This window comes from Primulina eburnea, chromosome 9, assembly GCF_022965805.1.
Source record: "Primulina eburnea isolate SZY01 chromosome 9, ASM2296580v1, whole genome shotgun sequence".
NCBI classification, from domain to species: Eukaryota; Viridiplantae; Streptophyta; class Magnoliopsida; order Lamiales; family Gesneriaceae; genus Primulina; species Primulina eburnea.
In genome coordinates this window covers 1,837,639-1,860,748 of record NC_133109.1, presented here as the reverse complement: position 1 = coordinate 1,860,748, position 23,110 = coordinate 1,837,639, and the positions used below count along the sequence as shown (strand labels likewise).

The 23,110-nt window shown below is 34.8% G+C and overlaps 3 protein-coding genes across 4 annotated transcripts; 2 read left to right on the top strand and 1 right to left on the bottom strand.

Moving 5' to 3' along the window:
* Positions 1–809: 809 nt before the first annotated feature.
* LOC140841056 (uncharacterized) lies at positions 810–5,098 on the top strand. The gene is made up of 9 exons (XM_073208223.1): positions 810–1,117; positions 1,296–1,496; positions 1,590–1,712; positions 1,926–1,963; positions 2,078–2,183; positions 2,283–3,866; positions 4,000–4,122; positions 4,441–4,541; positions 4,625–5,098. The coding sequence occupies exons 1-9, from the start codon at positions 1,055–1,057 to the stop codon at positions 4,860–4,862; spliced, it is 2,577 nt and encodes an 858-aa protein (XP_073064324.1). The 5' UTR covers positions 810–1,054; the 3' UTR covers positions 4,863–5,098.
* A 330-nt stretch (positions 5,099–5,428) lies between these two features.
* Positions 5,429–12,582, bottom strand: LOC140842113 (protein SHORTAGE IN CHIASMATA 1). The gene is given in 8 exon segments (XM_073209926.1): positions 5,429–6,051; positions 6,128–7,735; positions 8,172–8,681; positions 9,626–10,015; positions 10,017–10,959; positions 11,431–11,505; positions 11,603–11,697; positions 12,189–12,582. Coding segments are annotated over 8 exon segments (4,002 nt in total). The 5' UTR covers positions 12,480–12,582; the 3' UTR covers positions 5,429–5,961.
* A 5,589-nt stretch (positions 12,583–18,171) lies between these two features.
* LOC140841055 (pentatricopeptide repeat-containing protein At3g60050-like) lies at positions 18,172–20,666 on the top strand. Of its 2 annotated transcripts, XM_073208222.1 has the most exons (2): positions 18,172–19,803; positions 19,909–20,666. In XM_073208222.1, exons 1-2 carry the CDS (start codon positions 18,720–18,722, stop codon positions 20,214–20,216), a joined length of 1,392 nt encoding a protein of 463 aa, XP_073064323.1. In that variant the 5' UTR covers positions 18,172–18,719; the 3' UTR covers positions 20,217–20,666. The 2 variants fall into 2 exon arrangements, with proteins under 2 accessions (XP_073064323.1, XP_073064322.1); XM_073208221.1 differs by having other exon boundaries at positions 18,173–20,663.
* Positions 20,667–23,110: the final 2,444 nt, after the last annotated feature.

The following is a 23,110-nucleotide window of genomic DNA, read 5'->3' as shown; positions in this document are numbered from 1 at the left end:
TTGCTGCCACTTATTGAAGAAAAACCTAGAAGTTTCGAATCACCCATTTTTTTGGTCATTTTTGAATCATCATTTTTTTAGTTGGATGAATATTACAATTTGATCTCGAACTCGATACCTCATCATAAACTTAAGACTTTGATAATGTAAATTACAAGCAGCTGACTTGAAGTCTAAAGTGTTATTTGATTCAATAAATACACACACATAAATATGAACTCAACGGATACATTGGTGTCAGAAATGTCACGGGGAAAACATTTATAATGAATATAACGTAGAAATTAAAACCTTTGTAGGGAAATAAGAGGATTTAGCATCTTGTCAAGCCAAAAAAATACATTATATACCAAACGATAATATACATAAACACACGCACATATACATACAAATGGTTACGTAACCATGATGAATTTGATATTTCATAACCGGCAAAAACTTGTGTGAGACGGTTTCACGGGTCGTATTTGTGAGACGGATCTCTTATTTGGATCAACCATGAAATAATATTACTTTTTATGCTAAAGGTATTACTTTTATTGTGAATATGGATAGGGTTGACCCGTATCACATATTATGATCCATGAGACGATCTCACATAAGACTGACTCTTCATAACCAGGGTGATCTAGATTTGTCGAAGTGAAAGGTATCTATTTGTTATTTTCTAGAATAATCAAACAAATTTTTTTTTTAAATAGATAATTAATACGTACCAAACTTTCTTAAATATAGTATGGAAACTCGCATCATACGAAGTAGCAGGCAGATGCAATGCAGGACAAATCCTAAAGATTCAAACTCAAAAGTCAAAACCAAGATTTACTACCTATGCAAGTACCCTTGCTAAATTTGTGAAATATTTAATGCACAATGAAAACAATTTTTATTCTATTCATTTAATTCTCCTCCTCCTTTCAATTTTCCACAGTAAATTCTATCCTTCCACTTGATGCAGCAAATTAGGCAACACAAAGTCTTCCATTTCTCCTAGTTCTCACACACCAAGAACTGAAAGATTCCTTGAAGTGGAATCCTTAATATCCAAGAAAAGATGTTCAAACGAAGCGAGAAAAAGATCAAAGCTGTCTTCAAGATGCAATTTCAAGTAACACAGGTACATTGAATGTTAAACCAAATTATATGGATCAGAAACGAGTTCTCTTCCTAGCATAAAACGCGGGGATGATAATACTAAAGCGACAGTGCGAAAACCAAACCATTATATTAATGGGTATGTTGATAAAGAAATGCAAGATTTTGGAATGCAGTTCTCACCAGTAATGTTGTTCCAGGTTCCAAAGATGAAAGCAAAAGGCCTCATGATTTCTCTGGTTCCGGTGGATGTCGGAAAGCCAACGGTGAGATTGCCGAAAGCTCCAATCGCTGAAGGAACCTGTACATGGGAAAATCCTGTCTATGAAGCGGTGAAATTAGTCAAAGAGATCAAAACAGGAAGAATTAGAGAGAAATTTTACTACTTGATTGTGTCAACTGTAAGCGACACATTTTCCGTTTTCTTCTTCCCAAGATTCACAAATGAGAAAAAAAATAAGATTAACAGTTTTATTTTATTTTATTCCTCCAAGGGATCGTCGAAATCAGGTTTTCTGGGAGAAGTCTCGGTTGATTTTGCTGATCTAGCGGAAGCAAACAAACCGTTGAAGTTAACTTTGCCGCTACAGACTTCAAAATCTGGAGCAATTTTGCACGTTAGTTCTTTCCCTTCATCTCTTGCGCGATTAAAATCCTGGTTCTGTCCCTGCACACAACTTATGCACACGTATTTAGAGGCAAAGATGCAGAGAAAGTAGCCTGCACCAGTATTTTTTTTCTTTCTTTAATTTTTTTTTAAATTATGAGGTGGTAAATTTGAAAATTTGTGCTTGGTAAAAATATTTCCTGAAGCTACTATTGAAAACCAGGTTACGGTTCAGAGGATTCAAGGAAATCCTAATTCAAGGTAACAATGTCGACCAACAGCAGTAATATGCATCTTCCTTTTCTTTGCATAACAATGTTGAGTGATATAATAAAACTTGAAATGATAAAGCTCTTTTTTCACTCGGAACTTCAGATGTATAGAAGATGATCTATCGCCAATGAATGAATCTGACGAGTGCTTAGATACGGAATTGAACGACTGCCATAGTCAAGGGAAGATAAACATAAATTCTTCTGAAGTAAGGTCTCTAATTATCAGCAAATACCGATTAAACGAATTACATATGATACATACTTATCGGCTGTATAAATTAGAACTGACTTCATTTGTTCGATAGAGTGAGGGCTCGAGTGAAGCAACAAGTCGTGAACTACATGGAAGCTTAGGAGATACCGAATCAGATAATAATGATTTTAAAACAGCGAACGGGTTGGGGAGCTTGCATAATCAAATGAAAATGTTAGAAAGGAAGGCAGAGGTTGCAGAAATGGAAGCACAGTCCCTGAGGCAACAAATCATCAAGGAGAGCAAGAAAGGACAAAAATTATCTGAGCAGATGGTTTACCTTAAAAAAGATAGAGATGCACTTAAAGCAGAATGTGAACAACTCAAGGCCTCGTCAAATTGTAAGAATGTGGAAGATGAATCGTTTTATGTACAAAAGGAGACTGCAAATATGAGAAGGTCACTAGAAAATATCAAGCAAGAGCTTGAAAATGAGAAGTGCTTGAATAGAAAAATGAAGCTCCGGTTGCAGGAAACAGAAGATTCAAATTCTGAATTTGTTCTTACCTTAAGAGATCTTAATAAAGATTTGGAGCAGAAGAACATGAAAATCGCTCAACTTTCAAGTGAAATTAAAGCCCTTCAAAGTGCACCAGGAGCCCTTACAGCAGTTCCAAAAAAAAAGATGCATCAAAATGAAGATATGAAAGCATTGGAATACCTGGTAAACAACCTTGGAAACGATGCTGAAATACAAAGGTTGAAGCAGGATGTTGAAAACCTCATTTTCGAATTAGAAATCCAGAAGAATGAAAAAGCAGATATTCGAATAGATTTACAGAGGCTTAAGCTGGATTATGAATGTTTAGAGACGGAAAGCAAGGAAATCTACTCCACATTACAGGAAAACCAAAAAGAAAAAATGGAAATGCAACATCATTACACTGAATCTTTGGCTATGGTGAAGCAGTTGAAGCTCCAGGTAGCAAGCTTGGAGGAAGAAGTCAAAAGTCAGGAACTTCATTACTCTGGATCTTCGAATGCAGTTAATGAGCTTGAGATTCAGGTTGAGAACCTGCAAAAGGAACTGGAAAATCAGGCAAAAGCATTTGAAGAAGATTTGGATGCAGTAACTAATGCAAAAATAATGCAGGAACAGAGAGCCATAAGAGCCGAGGAAGCCTTTAGGAAGACAAGGTGGAATAAAGCAAATGCAGCAGAGCGACTTCAGGAGGAATTCAAAAGGCTTTCGGCTGATATGTCGTTAAAAATTGAGGAGAATGAAAAGTTGGCGCACATGTCGATTGCAGAAGCTAATGATTTGAGACGCAGGAATGAAATTCTTGAAAACCTGCTTCAGAAAGCTGATGAAGAACATCAAATAAAAAGAGACAAGTATGAAAGAATACTCCATGACCTTCAAGAACAGAAGAAAGGGATTTGGTTCAAGGAAAAGGAACACTTGGAGGCAGAAGTAGCATCAGGGAGAAAGGAAGCAGAACTTATACAAGAAAACATTTCTTTGAAGTCTCAAATAGATCAGGCAAAGACAAAAGAAGAGAACTTGCATTTAGAAATGAAAAGGCTGAGACAGAAGAATAATGAGGTGAATAATAATTTATTACAGGCAGAATCGGAGAAAGAAAACCTGAAGACAGAGGTCCCTAAATTACAGAGTGACTTATATAATGAGAAGGTAATCACCAATTTATAGGAAACCCACAAAATTTCCAGAATGATAAAACTATGTCAGACATGAAGAACAGATGTTTGGTGCATTTGTTAGTCTTGCTTATCAGTGACTCGACTAACTATTGTTAACTTTACAGGACGAGAGAGCAGCACTACAAAATTCTATCAGGTCTCCAGTGAAGGCAAAGAATCTTGTGTATAATACTGCAGAAGAAGAAGAGAGCAACACACAGACAAACCTTACAGATCACTTAGAGCAGGTTGGGACATTTATGAATACGTAGCATAAAATAACCAGCATTTAACAAAACCTCTCAAACCTGAAATATCTTTGTGCATGGAGCAACTATGCTCTAAAAAAATATCAAGTGAACTAACATGGCCTTTTTCTTTATGTTACTGAAATACTCCAGCCTGGATATATACTAAATCCCATATGATGTAAAACATTGTGCTTGATGAAATATCAGTGATATCTTATATAAGTTTAAGAAACAATAAACTCACGTCAGTGATATGTATAAATTAAGTTATCATTTACCAAATTGTAATGATAAGCATAAATAAACTGACTACAGGTGAGTGCCAAGGACATAAATGATAGACCGGTTGAAGAAAAAAGCAAGAGTATAGACAACCTTCCAACGACAGGGGAATTGGACACAGAACATATGAAAAGGTAATATCTGGCACCGACTTGAGCCATCAATATCATAATATTTAACTTGATAAAATAAGGAAGTGAATCTGTTTATTTTCCAGAGCAACTCACCAAACAATGCTGGAACAGAAAAGTGACCACTTCAGTGGTAGTTGTGACACTTCCAGCTTGTTGAGTGAAGTCATATCACTGAGGGAAAAAAACAAAAGCATGGAAGTAAGGTTGAAAGAAATGCATGAGAGATATTCAGAAATAAGTCTCAGATTTGCAGAGGTAGAAGGTGAACGGCAACAACTTGTCATGACCCTTCGTAACCTGAAAAACGGAAAGAAAAACTAGATACTTGGAGTAATGGTGAAGACCAACTGTTGAGCATTTTTCTCCAGCAGACATGGCGTGTACTTTAATAGTACATTTTTAACAGCATCTTTCTTCGTTCCTATAAAAAAAAAAGCAGCATCTTTCTCCGTTGTTTGTTCAACTTTTTGTTCTATGGCTGATGCGATAAAATACAGTTATTCCGTTTTGTGAAATTTTGCATTAAACATTAGTCACTTGCACCTCACTTTTTAGCATATGGATCTCTTTATAACATATAATGCTACCACAGAAAAGGACAAATGCAAAAAGAACTAATTCAAGTGAAATGTAGAATCTCACGAGTACAAAAATGACTGAACTAATCGCCCAGAAAATTTAGAAGATAATAACTAGTGGAAACCAATTTCATACAAAAGAAAGATAACACGATATGAAAAAAAGAGGAGCATCATTTCGAGCAGATTAAAGCTTTGGCCGGTTGCAAGAAACATCTGCCAAATTCATAAACTTGTCCGTGAGCTCAAATCATGAGTTTAGATCACAACCATGAGCTCCTACATGCTTTCATGGGCTCTATATACATAATAAAATATTATTACACACATAATAATATAAATATTAATATTAATTTTATTAATAAAATATATAAAATAAAACTAATTTTGAACTTTTGAACTTGAGCTCAAGAAATCTCTGGCTCAATTAAACTCAAATTGAGTCGGTTCACCAGGCTTGCATGACATCTTAAGAAATACTTATTTGGGAGAAGCATTGAAATTTGACATTTCCTTTAACACCTTCTATGTACATAACACAAACATTTTAATTGCAGTCTATCACACTTGTGCTTCCCTTACCATAAAAAAAACTCAATATGAAACTCCACCCACCATCTCCAGCACACAACAAAACTATTATATCCATAAGCATCCTAAACCAAACCAATTGAGTAGATAGTTGTGGATATTAGCTGGAAGCAAAAAGGTAGCTAGTATGCCAAATGCAATCTCTTTGCACACCACCACCTGGGCCAAAATAACACGGCACCTGACCTTCGCGTACACAAGTTCAAAGCCATATATAACTTTTGCAAACTTCATGCAACAAAAACTAGGGGCTAAAATCTTCTTTTTGCAGTATGAGAATTATTATCCTTCCAGACCAACTTACTTTGCCCGCCACTTCCTTTTGTTGCAAAAGATAGCACCTGCAGTTGGGGAAAAATAAATTAGATTCAATGTTAAAAATTATGAGAACATCTAGTAAGACTTTCAGTTGCTTACTCGTCTCGCCCTCTTATCTAGTGGTGTCCACAACGGAGGGCGTGAGGTTGATGTATTCTCATTCTTCGTCGAATTGGGTGGTTGGGATGCTCTCTTTTGTTTCTTTTGTTCACCTATATTCTTTGAGGTACTACCTACTTCATACTTGTATGATTCAAAAATAGAGGGACTCTTTCGTTTAGCATTATTTGATTTGTTTCCTGAGGAAACAAAGCAAGGGGAGGATGGATTATATGAAAGAGACTGTTTGCGCAGTCTACTTTTTTCCCTTATCCTGTTGAGAAATTCAATAGTCCAGGGTGATCTCTGCTGCAGTTGGGTCGAGTGAAGGGCGTTGGATAGTGGTGTGCCACCATAACTGTTTGTACGATTTTCTTGAGAAGGTCGTGTGCAGAAATTTTTGGGAGTTTCTTCTATCATACTCACTTTGAGAAGCCCTTTTTGGCACTCCATGGAAATATTGTCGCTGTTAATGGTTTCAAAATGTGGTTTTGTTTCTTCCCCAATAATTTCTCCATCTTTTCTAGGAATCCAGGCATCAAAGGCAGAATCAGTATGAAAGGGATTTGTGACCACGTCAATATTATTTGCACTTAAAGACAATTTACTCCTAGAATTTCTTCCGGCATAATCTTTCTCCACATCAAGTAGAAAAGGTGAAAAGCTATCTAAATTTTCAAACGATAAATCATCACCAAATTCTGGAGTACCCTGTACATCAATGACTTCACCCTTTAAATTTTCCTGTGAATTCCCAAATACCTTGATACTTTGAACGCTGAATCTAGTTGTTGCTGATCTCCAATCTGGATCACAATCTGTGTCAATTGTAGAAAGACTTTTTGACACTGGAAAATCATAAGGTTTTGGCATATTAGTGGGCATCTTATTTGTATCCACATCAAATCTTTCACTGTAACTCCTTAATTTGTCGTCAAAAGATATATTGAAGTTTCCGGGTTCATCAAATATCGCAGCAGTTCCAGGCATCCAAGAATCACAAGAAACAGAAAATTTGGGATGATTAAGTTCATCTGGGAGTAGCTTTAGAGATTGCAAATGAAAAGAGCAATTTGAAGGCTCTTCAGCATGATAAATGTTGGGAGAATATTTTGGTTTCTTCCTCTCGGATGCACTTTTGAACTGTACATTTTCTGAGTCGAGAACTGAAGATACTGAGGAGCAGTCAGTCAATCCAGATTTAGAATCCTCCCTCTCCCCAAATCTGCTTATTACACTTAACAAAGAGACGCTTTCTTCAGGAACCTGATATTTTCGAAGACTACAAAGTTTACTTTCGTTTGAAAATCCCATAAACTTGCCAAGTACGGTATCTGAAGATAATATTGCATGAGATGAAAGAGGATTTATGGAAGGAAATGCTGTGAGGAACGATTCTGCTAGACTTTCCGATTCAGACATTTTCGGAAAGAGGCCCCTGTTCAACTTTGATATTTTGTTGATGCAGTATAATATAATTTCTTCAGTCATCTCAGATGAATACGAGCAGAAGATCTGTACATCAATTCCTAAGCTTGCAGCGGCAGCATAGAGCTCATCTGATGATTCCATTATTCCACCAAGGAAATTGCCTTCTCCCTCGAAGATCTGGAAGGCAAAAATCAACATCTAACAATAATTTTTTTTAAAAAAATAAACCACACTATCAGATTAAAAAGGTTTTGCTTAAAAGTATTATCCGCGGATAATTAGAGTTCAGATTTTAAATTACTCCATTGATTAGCCAACTTGGCAAGCTAATACATTGCTAAATTTTTCCCTAGTAATTATGTGCAATAAACTCAATGATCTATTTCTTCATATCCTATTTTATCAAGAAAAACCTTTTTGAACCACCATAGCAACTAGACTACAGACTGGAACTACATTTCATCACATTCTGAATCAGTATCTCACCACCAAAGAGATGTGCAAAGACTCAACATTCCATTACTCTTCATTTATAATACAGAAGAATCACTGCTTCGAAGTTAAAGCAGACAGGAGTAATGGACCAAATCTTAAAATTTCAAGTAAGACTTACCAGGATGCAGCAACCAAAAGCAAAACTCAATGATGTCAAAGTACTTGCTGCAATGCTTTCAACACATAGAGGCAAGCATGAAAAGGCCTCATTTGGAGCTGAAGCTTTCTTTCCAATATTTTTGCAGTCGTACCAAGTGAGGCAAACTTTAGCACTTGCAATAATATCTATTGGAAGACTTATGTCACGTTCTACAATTTGCGCCCCTTCTTTCTCCATTTCAAGAATTTTTTTATATGTGCTTCTCCTTGAAATTACCATTTCATCATTGAAGTTTCGGGTATTCACAATTATGACAGTGTCAGGGCAAAAAGGCTTGCACGAGTCATTTTGTTTTGACTCCAATCCTGGTTGCATGGATGGAACTAGCATCACAGTGCAGGATTTATCTTCATATACAGCTTTCACAGGTTGATTTTCATACATCGTCATCACTTGTACAGTATTTAACATCTCTTCCAATTTAGTTTTTCTCTCTTCTTCGGCTGATGTGGAGTCTAAATCTCCTTTCTGAACACATTTAACAGATAAAAGAAAATTTCAGAGGTTGAGTATGATGACATGAAACAATTAAACTATAATCAATAGCCACAAGATGATCCTTGAGACAGATATACAGGAACTACGGCAACCATAAGTTCATTGGTAAAAGTTAAATGATTCAGAACTTTTGCATGGACTGATGAGCAAAACTTGACCAAACTATGAAGCACAGAATGTGATCCTTGAAAAACTAATCATTTAATACAACTGCATTTCTTGAAAAAGTTGAAAATCTACTTTATGATGGTATATTAGCAAAAGTAACCAAAGAATAAATACTCCAATTAGCAAAAAGTAACTGAAGGATTTTCCCACAGTAAAACGGAAAATTTTCTAACAGGAAACCTCCATTCAAAACAAAATATGTGACTTATCATCAATTTGAAAAAATGAGTTTGTGCAGAAGTATCACGAAAAAACATTCAAGAATTTTGAGTAGGAAGGTGACTAGGCATTGAGAACCATGCATATTTGAATTGATCATTCAAAGAGCCATGCTTTCGGGAAGCCAAGCATTCATATGGCTTTGAAGATCGATTGATTTGGATTGCTACTCAGTTGGGAGAAGAGAAGAAGAAAAAGCACAGCTTAATATCTGAACTGAAAGAGCTCAGCAAATTCAATGCTTACACTTGCTGACATGACAGTTATCAGTTATCTCATACCTAGCCCTATTATATCATGGCCTATTCAAATAACCACAACCTCGAATCGTTCCATCATATGATTTCATACATGCAATGTTCAAATGAATTTTTCAAAACAATATTATCAATCATTTTGGATGCTTGGCATCAGAAAATAAAGAAAAGCATGTCATATCCAGAACATGATATCTGTAACAACTAGATATAACTTGTTCGACTACGCTATCAAGCGATGTGTATTAGAATTCTATCTAACAACCATACATTATGCAATTTGACATTCCACTGCTCCGGAACGAAAGTGGCAGCTTTAGCAGCTAATGAATCATCATTGGATGAAAGCACTTGACACATAGTATTTGTATTAGTGGACTTGTCTTCAGGCAAGCTCACCCTTTGCACATTGAAGTTGAGAGGATTCAAAAAAAATTCAAGATCATTAGACATGGATGCCCCAAACAATGGAACTTTCTCAACACCACTTGTTATTCTTTGATCTGCAGGATTCATCAAGCCATTAGAATCTAATTTACCAGAAGAAGAAGGTGAATTATGGAATATAGAGACGTCACTAAACGGTAGATTCAGCACGTCGTTGTGGTTTTCTGCACTTTGTTCATTGGATTGATTTTCAGAGAGAATATAATTAAATATCCAGCTTTCCGTTGTCACTAGAATTGATAGATGAGTCAATACTGTAAGTATCTATTTCCCACAACATTTTCCAGCAAGAAGAATGTTCAACAATATTGCAATCATATTCTCCAAGAAAATCCCAGTCTAGATACAGATCATCAGATGTTGATGAAGACTGCCAATCTAACTGCGTCAGAAGTATTTCTTCAATGTATGAATGCAATGAGTAAGTATTTTTACAATCTGAGAGCATAGGTACAGGCAGTGATTTGAAAGAGTCATCCATGAGTGTTAGCTCAGGGCACAGGATCATTTCATTAAAACTTTTAAAGTTCATAACTTCTCCAAACATGGATTCACATGTCTCTGCCTCATACTCCTTTGCTGCATCTGAGAATACCTCATAGAAATTATATATAACCAAATCAAAGAACTGAAATTCATTGAAGAGGATTGGGTTCATTGAACAAACTGAATCATCCAGCTTTCCCCGATGGAGCGTGGAAGATTTATGGAAGTTTGTGTGTTCTAAAATACTTAAATAGTCAACTTCCAGTGAAAATTTTGTCTCTTCGAGGAACTGAACTGAAACACGTTGATTTAGTACATACTTCATTAAGTCAAATTCCATAGAACCCAAAAGCTCCTTGCTGTCACCAATTACACCATCTAGTTCTGTCAACTGCTGAGTTTCAACATTCTCAAAAATTAGAAGTGGATCCTCCATATATATTTTGTCAACCGTATATAGACTTCCCGCATCAACTTCAAAAAGGGGAAATTTAATATTATGGGAAATATTTTGTCCTTGAATAGAATCAGTATTTTCCAGCAAATGAACATTATGCTCAATTGGGTATTCCATCTTCATGTCATCAACTGAATAAACAGATTGTTTGATCTTTAGGTGATCAGGTAGCATAAGCTCAGTATGACTTAGATCCTGCAATATCACTTTTAAACTGGTTATTAAAGAATTTACTTTCAGGAAAAATAACAAGTAAGAAGTATCAATCTTAGAAGCCAATCAGAAAATTGTGGAGGAAGAATTCTTCTTGCATGTTCTATTATGCCACTATAAACTAATGGATTGTGAAAAGGACTAATAACATGTCAGACAAATTTCACCTATTTCAACTTCTTGCAAACATCAAATAGATAAAATTCCATGCATACATCCTCAGTATTATGAGAGATATTATGTGTAGTAAACCATTCCACACTAAATAACCTCTCCCCAGTTGATAACTTTTTTTTTCTTTCTAAAAGTGCCAAATTCCAGTCATTTGTAAGACCCTTTCTACCACTTGTATGTCATACAAAGTCTGGAGAAGAAGACCGGTTGTTCAATCTAGGATGGCTTGCACTAATCACAACACAAAGATGGGGACTATTATATGCACAGAGCTGGAGATAAAGTTCAAAATATTTACCATAGTACATGCAGCATCTGAAATCTCCGAGAAAGTACACAAGCTCTCCATTTGATAACGAAATGCACTTTTTGGCTGAATACAGATAGAAGTAGGTAGAAAGAGAGATTGTAAGTTAGGCAAAAAAAATATAATTTCAATGTGCATCTATGCTCTCAGAATGAAAAATTACTGATGAAAGCGAGGAGGCATCGATCTGGGGAACTTCAAATTGCACAAATTCAGTACCAATCCAGCCTTAATATTGGATGTTTTCTCACGTTTTACCTGCAAATGGAGGAACAGGTAATCGATCAGTATCCTGAATACCAAGTATGAAAGCAGGAAATGATTCGATTTTACAGCATATAATTTTCTGAAAACAGTAATTCAAACTCAATTTGATCATCTATTTATTTGATAAAGCTTGTCATGACCGCACTACAAACAACAGATGACATGTCACGATCACAAGGATGATATTGAGGTTTTTGCATCAGATCTCAATATTCCAGTCGTAAAATTAGATTAATAAAGTTCCAGCAGAATTGATGCAAAACTTAGTAAAAAAACAACAATTCGAGCGTATAACAATAACTCAAACCAACTCCAAATTGATTTTCACAGAACTTAGTCCTTCAGAGAATCACATTCTTAGAAAATAAAATTTCAAAACACACCTAAATCTTCCTGTAACATCGCGCATTAGAACCAAAAGCAACAAAATCGTCAAAAACAAACGCGATTTCAAACGAAACAAAAATCACAGTAAAGCTAACCTCGAAATTTTCCTTGGAGCTAGCAATTGCAATTCCCCGTTCCTCATGATCAGCCACATCGACAAAGTGTGGAAGCACGTCAGACAGGAAGATGGAAAGAGCATCGTCGATAGGAAGCTTGTCAATTTCGGAAGAGACACTGAAAACAGCAATATAATTGAAGGGCTGTGTGAAATCGGCGGAGAACGGTGGAAGATCTGGAGGAGGAATGTGAGGGGATGGAATGCGGACATAATCCAGGGGCCGGACAGCCGCGGAGGAGTGCTCGGTGGCGAGGAAGCGAGTGCGCATAGCGTCTGATGCTTTCGCTCTCAACGGGTAGAATTCGTCTTCATTTATGAGACTTGGCGCCAATTTGAGAAGATTTCGCGTGCTTTCAGCTGGAAGTGAGCTTAATCCTCTCCAGTTACCTTCCTACAATACTGTGCTGTGTCTGATTTTTTGTTAATATCGCACTCTGAGTTTAGCCAACGACCTCTCTGTCTATATTTTTTTATTAATAAAATAAATTATATCTTCACTTGGAAGTACAGGGATTAGCGCAGACTGTATATATATTTTTTAAAATCCAAATGTATAACTTTTATAAATAATAAAAATTCAATTACCAGTAATAATATGGAACTCAGGAAAAAAAATCGTGTTGTTCTTTAATTAGGACTTTGTTTTTATTTTCTTAAACAAGACTTTGTTTGATAAAAATACTTTTAATTATGGTGATGTGCTGCTTAAAGTAAACTTTTAAGAATAATTAAAAATCAAAATGGTTAAGGAAAATCGGAAGAGGTATTCTAGTTAAAGAAAATCAGAACTCACCCTTAAATAAAAATACCAGTAGACCGAACTAAGAATGGAGTAATATAAACCAATATCAATATCCAGAAAAATAGTTTTTCACGATAATATGTCAGAATACTATAGTGATATCCGTTTTGATTTGTATTATCTATTAGATGATGTTCCTATTTATTGTACTCATTCTCTATAACTAGTACACCTTATTTAAAGCCATTAAATACATAGTATAAATAATTTATTGATCACTACCATTTTGAGTAAAATAAATTAAATAACAAGTTTATTCTTGGATTCGATGCTCATGATTTATAAAAAGGCTTCATAATGTGTTTACATACAGTGACTTTTTGTGAAATTTCGAAATCACTCACATCTTCTAACTTATTATACTGAAAGTCAACAAAAACCAGCACACGTTGTAGTGTTCAATCAGATTCAAAAGATTATATATGCTATCATTTGTTCATACTCTTTTATTATATTTATTCACTGAAAAGTGTGAAATGTTTGTAACATGTGGAAAGTATCTTTCTCATAATCAATATTAATCAAGTGCTGAATTGTAATACCAAGAGTTTCTTTAGGCAAGGATAAATCATATTGAAGTGGGTCCATACAAGTGTGTACTGATCAAAGTCTTTTAGTGATATCTTCTGAAAACAGAAGAATGAGAGACATAGAAGAGTCTTGTCATTCGAACTTCAAGAAACAAACTTCGTGTTATTTTACATTCTACTATTTTTAAGTTTCATCAATTGTTGTTGACTATTTCCACACTTTTAAGTAGTTCGGTGCACTTTCAAAGATCTAGATTAGTTTCTGAATCCTAAAAATATTTGAAGCACATATTTAAGAAGCATGAGAAAGAAAAGGTTTAGAGTGCTTATTCAATATTCTTTTTCTAAATATTCAACCGATCCTAACAAGTGGTATCGGATAATGTTTATCTCGATCTGAAACATCTACTGCAAAAGCTATGACATTTTCAGCAAGGTTCCCATGTTCTCTAAAGAAAAATCAAAATGAAAGCTCATCTTACAGCACAAGACGATGACATGTGGTATGTCATCACTGATGGTCTCATTAAAATTATGAAAGTCAATACAACAGTGACTATAATAGAAGGAGCTCCACAAATACTGGAAAAATACAGAAGCAAATGAACCAACGAAAATACAAAGAAATTTAACCTGTATAATGTAGTCGATGACATTCTGTACAACTATTAGCATGTGTGACATTCTATACAAATGAACCAAAGTTTGTGAGAAATTAGCTAGTTGACGCAAAATCATTTTGAAATGAGCATGTGTGAGAACTAAAGTTCTTTCTAAGATCACAAGTTAGACAACTCAACTCTGGAATTTTCATAAACCAGATGAAATACAGATCAAAGCTCAGCAGGATGAACGGCGGATAGGAGCCATCAACCGACCCGTTTCAGACAAATGTATGGGCTAAAACCCATTCCAGAAGCTACTGAAAAGATTTAGTATGGAAACATGCATTGCTTGCCTCAAATCTAATTATTTCTCCATCTAAGCTCAATAAAGATGAATGAAGAATTTCAGTAGAGATAACCTTGTATTGGAGTACTAATTTGTTCTCTGCTATATCTTAATGCTAGTAGACTAGACATAATGTTTGTGCTAGATTTCAATCAGATCCCAAGAAATCTCATTATATAGCTGTTAAGCGTATATTGAAATATTTAAATGGCTACTCAGAATACTTGGTTTATGGCATAGAAAAAGTACTAGTGGATTCTGTCAACTTCTCGATGATTGACTGATATTCTAGTTTAGTAAAAAGCAGACTTTTATTGCCACTTCTATTGTATAATCCGAATGCTTAGCTGCTGGAAGTTGTTACTCTCAAATGCTTTGGATTCAGTAATAATTGAAAGACTATTGGGTAAATGCTTCCAAGTCACCTATTCTTTGTGATAATACATGTACAATAACCATAACTTATAATCCGGTGCTGGACTCCAGAACTAAACATATTGACATCAGACACCACTTGATCAGAGATCATGTGCAAAATAAAGAAATTCGTCTGGAGTATCTATCTATTGATCAGCAATATATCTTCACCAAACCATTACTCGATGCTAAGTTTTCTTATTTCCATAATATGTTAGGCCTCATTGATTTATCTTAAGAATCAATTTAGGAGGAATATATTTTAATATGGTTAAGATTCTATAAAATCTTACTACATCGAATTAAGAATTCATATTGATAAGACAATGTCTTTACTGATTTAGCGTTGTTACTGGATTTATTCCAGAAAATTTCTTTTTTTAGACCTTATAATTTAATATCTCAAATTCATGATCCCTTATACTTTTAGTAATAACGGTCGTTTGGACAACCTACTGCTTTTATATTCAAACGAATTTTACTTTATTAGTCACTTTCACATACCGTCTTTTCAAAATTTTAAAAATCAAGGTTTTAGCATCATCACAAAGGGAGAAATTGATAAAAAAAAATACATTAATTGAGGTGATGGGGTACATAAGTTTAAAGAATAACGGAAAATCAGAAGCAATATTCCGCTTGAGAAAATTCAGAAGCAATATTCTGCTTAAGAAAAACTAGAAGCAATATTCACCTTAAGGAAAATCAGAACACATCCTTAAATAAAAATACCAGTAGACCGAACAAAAAATGAAGTAATATAGAACCAGTAGTAATAGTTAGAAAGATAGTCTTTTACAATAATCTGTCAGAGCTACTCTAGTAATATTCGTTTTGGTTTGTACTATCTATCCGAAGATGTCCCTATATATTGTATATGTTGTGTACAATAGTATACTTTATTTAAATTCATTAAATGAACTGTACATATCATTTATTGATCAATACCATTTTGAACAAAAAAACAAATAACAAGTATATTCTTGGATTCAAGTATTCATAACGGAAAAAGAGTCGTTCTCATTCAAACGTTGAAGATGGTTTATAAAAGGCTTCATAATATGTTAACGTACACTAACTTTTTGTGAAATTGTGAAATCATTCACACCTTCTAACTTATCATACTGAAAGTATACAAACCAATACACTCTCTACAGTTCTATCAAATTCAGATTATCATATGTGCAATCATTTGTTCAAATACTTTTTCATTGTATATACTTAATGAAAAATGTGAAGTGTTTGTAATATGTGGAAAGTGTCTTTCCCAAAAGCAATATTTATTAAGTGTTGAGTTGTAATACTAAGAGTTTCATTAGCCAATGGTAAGTCTTAATGAAGTGGGTTGTTCAAGTGTGTACTGATCAAAGTCTTTTAGTGATACCTTATGAAAACAGAAGAAGAAGAGACATAAGGTTTTGTCCTTGAACATATAGAAACAAACCTTGTGTTATTTTCTTTCCTACTATTTTTAAGTTTCATAAAGTGTTTTGGACTATTTTAGCACTTTTAAGTAGTCCGCTATTCTTTCAAAGATTGATATTAGCTTCTGACTCCTAAAAAAGTTTGAAGCACATATTTCAGAACCAGAAGAAAGAAATTTTAAATTCTCCGTCGATCTTAACAGCTTGCATATTTTCCTAAATAAGACTTTGATTGATTATGTTTTCTAAAAATGTTTATGAAATTTAAAATCACATAACGACACTACTATTTGTTTTCATTTCATTTTAAAAATAATAATAATGTAAATTTTAACTATCCCATAAATATTCTCTCAATTATATTTCAAGTAAACACTATAACACCAAATCTTAAAGCCGACTTCAGTGAAAGATGGAATGAGTTACAGAGCAATCAAGGAGGGATTTGAGAAAGTAATCCAACATCACAAGATGATTAACCAGGTAGCTTCAGCCTCTTTGTTGGGTGGTGAAATCAGTCATCAACCCGACAGAAGAACTAGGATACTCGGATATGAACATACTAGAGATTCAAAATTTATTGGACACGATTGCCAGAGTGGAGATCATATATGTACGACAAACAACAAATCAAATAGCTCACGCTTTTGACGCTTTGCTTCTTCTCACCTGACCTCCTTCTTTTGAGAGCCTAGAGATTTTTCTTCTTGGATGAATAACCTTGTAATAAACAATGTACCACGTTCGTTATAAATAAATATACAAGTTTGATCCAAAAAAAAAAAAATCAATCACCAAGCCAAAATACATATAATTAACCACTACCTTAGGTCTTATTTTTCTATTATCTTCATCAAATAAACTTTCATTCTCTATATATTCTCAAAAATATTATTTTCAAAATAACAAATATCACACGTAACAAAATCAATTAGTTATATAATAAGTGCCATAGTATTAAAAATACAATAAAAATATGCACATAAATAATTTTTCCACCATTTGATTCATGGAAAAAACTTTGTGAGACGGTTTCACGGGTCGTATTTGTGAGACGGATCTCTTATTTGGGTCATCCATGAAAAATTATTATTTTTTATGCTAAAAAGTGTAGCTTTTGATTGTGAATATGAGTATGATTGATCCGTCTCACAGATTAGTATCCGTGAGACGGTCTCACATGAGACCCACTCTTGATTCATATGATTAATCTTTCTTGTATGTGAAAAGATTTCAAAGATCTCGAAGCTGAAACCTCTTTTTTTACAAAGAATCCGAGTGTCGCTTAAGCTACAAATATATGATCATATGATAAATAAACCAAATAAATAAAACAAGCAATTCATATAGCCACATTTAACTAAACAACAAACATCTCTACCCTTAAAATCAAAGTTCACTAGAAAAACTCTCCTGTTTCACAATCCACACTCAATGTTCATCATACGATCGATTTTGTCAGAAATGAGATGACGGAAAATAAGATTTGATAAGAAAAACAAATTAAAGATATTGATATTGTATTTTTTTTTGTTATTTCATTTTATTCTCTTATCTAAAATACTATACTAATATTTATGAGTGTGTCTCATATAAGACCGTTTCACGGATCTTAATATGTGAGACGGATCAACCCTACTCATATTCACAATCAAAAGCTACACTTTTTAGCATAAAAAATAATACTTTTTCATGGATGACCCAAATAAAAGATCCGTCTCACAAATATGACCCGTGAGACCATCTCACACAAGTTTTTGACCATATTTATTTACTAGTTTAAAGATTATAAGAAATTAATTTAACTGAACTACATGTAAAGTTCAGTCCCAAAATGGTAAAATGGGGCCAAAACCTAGAATGACTGTGTGGGTTGTGTGGTATAAGGACGACCAATTGCCGCCCACACGTCAATCGGGTTATATTCTCAGGTTCCTCGGTAGAAGTTCAATTGCTCCATTGAACACACAGCTTCAATCTGCGTTTTTCTGTCGGTTTAGCGACAATTTCCCGCAGAGAAGTTTAATCACTTCGTTAAAAGTTGATTTGAGGAAACTCAAAAGCCATTATCAGGTTAGCAATCTTGGCCCACTCTATCAGAACTCGAAACCCCTTGATTTGGCCTTTTCTGAAGAAAATTTTGAACTCAACTTTACCCGGTAATTGACATTGTGCATAAATGAAGGCTGTTTATTGCTCGAAGACAGTGGTTGATGTTTCTCAGTTTTGTATTGATGGGTATTTTTAGATTAATTGAACTGTATAAAGTGGAAATTTCTGAGCTTGGGGTTAGTTGTTGTAATTTGGTGAATGTGGGGGCTTTTCTGGGAGCTGACGAGGTACTGGAATAATGGGGCGTTTCCGAAGTTTGATATACTTTTGCCATGTGCGCTGTTGCTCTTTTGAGTCCCAGAATTCTAAAGGGATTATCTAGTGTTTGTGTCGTTTCGCGTGCTTTATGCAGTGAGACGTTTGATTGGAATAATGTCGAAAATGGATTTGAGCGCATTGAGGATTTTCTTGATAAACCTTGGAAAAGTTCAAGTTTTGTGCACAATGTGGAGGAAAAGACTTCAAATTTATGTGATCCACATGGTTCTTCTGGTCACAATTGTGATTATGGTGGCCTTTATCGTCTGAACTTTCCGTTCGTAGAGACTTTAATCGATGAGGTGAAAAGTGACTGTGAAAGAGTTCTTGAAATTCTTGGTCAAGATGGTCCGAAATATGATGTGAAACTTGCTCTTAGTAATCTAGGGGTGAGGGTTTCGGGTCCTCTAGTGAGAGATGTGCTTTTTGGTATCTTGAAGACGATTAATCATGAGAACAAAAATAGGTGTGCGAAGCTTGGGTATATATTCTTTTTGTGGTCTGGTGAACAAGAGAATTACATGCATGCAGGAAGTGCTTACCATATGATGATGGAGATCTTTGCTGAATCTGAGGAACTTAAGGCAATGTGGAGGTTAATGGATGAGATGATTGAGAAAGGATACCCAACTACTGCTCGCACCTTCAACCTATTGATATGTACTTGTGGTAGGGCTGGATTAGCAAGAAAAGTTGTAGAGAGGTTTATTAAGTCGAAGTCCTTTAATTATAGGCCGTTTAAACATTCATACAATGCAATTCTGCATTCTCTTTTGACATTAAAGGAATACAGATTGATAGAGTGGGTATATCGGACAATGTTAGCTGAAGGTCATTCTCCTGATGTGATGACATATAACATTCTTATGTGCACAAAATTTAGGTTGGGAAAGCTGGATCAGTTTTACAGATTGCTCGATGAAATGGGTAGATGTGGATTCTCACCCGATTTCCATACGTTCAATCTCCAGCTCCATGTTCTCGGTAAAGGGGACAAGCCATTGGCGGCACTAAAGCTTTTGAATTTCATGAAGGAAGCCGGTGTCGATCCGAGTGTTCTCCACTTCACTTCATTGATAGATGGGCTCAGTCGGGCTGGTAATTTGGATGCTTGCCAATATTTCTTTGATGAAATGACAAAGCATGGGTGTGTTCCTGATGTTGTTTGTTACACTGTCATGATAACGGGTTATGTCGTGGCAGGTGAGTTTGACAAGGCTCAGGGGATGTACAAGGAGATGATTAGCAAGGGACAATTGCCAAATGTTTTTACTTATAATTCCATGATCCGTGGGCTTTGCATGGCTAAGAAGTTTGAGGAAGCTCGGTTGATGTTGAAGGAAATGGAGTCTAAAGGTTGTAATCCCAATTTTCTCGTATACACTACGTTAGTTAGTTATCTGCGAAATGCAGGAAAACTCTCTCAAGCTCATGAAATTATAAGGCAGATGGTGGCAAAGGGGCAGTATGTTCACCTTCAGACAAAAATTAGAAGATCTAGGAGACGATAAAGAAATGAAGAAGTATGTAAGATCTGCGGAGTTCCCTGTTTTTATCAAGCTATTCTGAATACTTCCGTATTGGTGTACCGCAATCGATGCTTCATTATGCAATGAATCGCTAGTTTATTCTCTACTTCGTTTTCGATAGATTCAGCCTTTTCCTCTTCTAGTGTATTATTGGTGGTAATATACTGCTCTTCTGGTTTCTTGATTTGTATTTGGTAGCTGCATAAAAAATGTTCAAGCATTATCTTAGACTTGTGTCGAAAAAGCGCCTTTCACTTAAATTCAACCAGATCCCTTCCCTCCATTAGTTCTGATTTGTGGGCTAGCGAGGAAACTTCTATAATGTTTGTCTTCGTTTCTGTTGTGCTGAAGAAAAATTTAGGAGAAAAACTGTTGTATGATAAGTTTAAAATTGTTTACTGGGATATGGTAAGATTTTGTCCAGTAACTTGTTAACTTGCTCGTGAAGTTATATTTGTGTGAAAAATGATTAGCTGTGAGTTATATTAAAATTTCGAAATATATTGTACTTGGTTAGATTATATAATAATAATAATAATAATCTAGAGTATGTTTTGGAATCGATGAAAAGTTGAGTACGAAGAGATTATTCTGTTGGTGTATGAAAATGATCAAAAAATATCTTTTGGAAGAGGAATAGCAACGAGAATGTAATACATTTTGGGGTGCAAATTTTTTTGAGAGAATTCAATCATCACCTTTGCTTTTCTGATCTCATATGGTCCCATTTTGACACAATGGACGGGGCAATTTTCTCTTGCTCTTGAACTTTGTTTAATAGCTTGGGTCTTTTGTGCTGAGTGCTTGTCTACATTCTATGGATTCTGTAGCATTCCATCGTCCCTAGAATCTGATTTTATGTATCACAACTTACAATACAAAGTGGTTGCAAAGTGGTGGAATTAAGAAGCAGCACAGCACTCCTTTTGCATTATTGTTCCACAAGTGGCTAGGAGCACCAACTATGAGGTTAGTTTGCTGTTTCTTAACTTTGATAATTTTGCTTTTCAATGGCTTTTTCCAACTTGAAGCTTTGGAACATGTGGCCAAGTCCATAATTGCTACTTTTCTAACTTTTGTGACATTGGAAGGCATTAGGCATCATGCGTTTTTTTGAAACAAACCAGTTGACCAACTGTTTTCAGTTGTGTTGGATAACATCGATGACTTTTGAATGTATCTCATTTATGCTATATGTTCCTGGTATTTAGTGTTTACATATTCACCATTTTTAATGCTTCTCATGGGTGTTTCTTGTTCATTTTTATGGACTTATCGTTGCTATTCTGCTTGTATCAAGGCATGAAATGAGTCGAGTCAAATCGAGTCGAACCATAGTCAATTGACTCAATTCATATCTTTATATTCGAATTTCGTCCAAATTTACTCTTGGTTCCAACTCGTGGAATTTGAAAATAATCTCTCGAACATTAACATCCACTACCATACGTTCTAGTTTCTAAAAATTGAACTGCTTGTAAAGTTTTATTTATTTTTTGACGTAGTAATTACACCCAACTTTCTAACTTGACATCCACTATTTTTTTAGTGGGTTTTATTCGTTGACCCTGTGGTTATGTGCGTACATGTATGAAGCTAATACTCTTTGCCACGATTTATTCGATATTATTTTTCAGAGATGTCTGCTTCAGTGTCGTAATATCGATGCCGACATCCTTAATCATATTCAACCGATTACTTTGCGCCAACCATTTCTTCGAACAAAATCTATGTTTGAGTTGATATTTTTTTTAGAAATTTTATTCCTATTATTTAAATTATTGATTTTACTGATTCTCCATGTATTGATTAAGTTTGGCTACAAGATTCTTGAAAAGGCAAAAGGGAGCCTGAAAGTGTCGCAAGGGTTACTTTTTTTCCTTCCCCTGATTGGTTTGTTTGAGCAACTATGTTATTTGATTTTGGAATTGTGAACGATATATCGTTATTTTAATGTTAAAAACTCTCATAAAATTATTGAATGGGATTGAAAACTACTTATTCACGCTTTGACTTCATATTCTGAAGTTGTTTTTATATATTTTTAAAAGAATTAGTAGCATGAAAACGCCTTTCTTTGGTAAAAAAAATATAACACCTCTTTCCAATACGAGTAAGTCAACCGATCTCACGGGTCTATGATCTTAAGACGGTTTGAATTGATCCATAACTATAATGAATAATAATATTTTGACGTAAAAAATAATAGTTTTTCATGAGTTGGGTTGAGTTGGAGATCCGTCTCACAAAATTGACATGTGAGATTTAACATGAGTTTTCGTGTTCTGGGTTTTCCCACTAATGGATTTTGTCATTTTTCTCATAGTAGGTTTCTTGTGAGATGGTCTTACGGATTTTTATCATAAAGCGGGTCAGCGCTCTTGATATTTACAATAATAAGTAATATTTTAATAAATGATTCAAATAAGAGATCCGTCTCACAAAATTGACATGTGAGCGACAATTTTTGTGCTTTTTTAATGTCCATGTCATCAATGTTATCAATTGTACTAAAGTGAATCGATCTTAGGACTTTGTTTTTGGTTGATATTATGCTATATATTTTTTAAAAAAATAATACTGTTTTTCTCTTCCCTGAACAAAGCGAATGTTAAGGTCAGCAATTTTTACAAGTCAAAAAGCTATTTGGATTTATTTGTACGTAAGCTGATATCATAAAATTTTATTATTAAAAAATTTCTCATAAGAAAGGCGTTTAGATTTATAGGAGAACCTAATTGATATCTCATAATTGAAGATCCATTCTTAGGCACCGCGTAAAATCTCATACAAATCCAGGAGAGGTGTTGAAACACTCGATTAAGGATGGCAACGGGGAGGCTTTATTGTCCCCAACTCCATCCCGAATTTCATCC

Coding starts and splice junctions, on each gene's coding strand:
- LOC140841056 (XM_073208223.1), top strand. CDS start 1,055: ATGTTCAAACGAAGCGAGAAAAAGATCAAAGCTGTCTTCAAGATGCAA. Junction 2,184..2,282: donor TAAACATAAATTCTTCTGAA/GTAAGGTCTCTA, acceptor TTTGTTCGATAG/AGTGAGGGCTCGAGTGAAGC. Junction 4,123..4,440: donor TTACAGATCACTTAGAGCAG/GTTGGGACATTT, acceptor AACTGACTACAG/GTGAGTGCCAAGGACATAAA.
- LOC140841055 (XM_073208221.1), top strand. CDS start 18,720: ATGTGCGCTGTTGCTCTTTTGAGTCCCAGAATTCTAAAGGGATTATCT.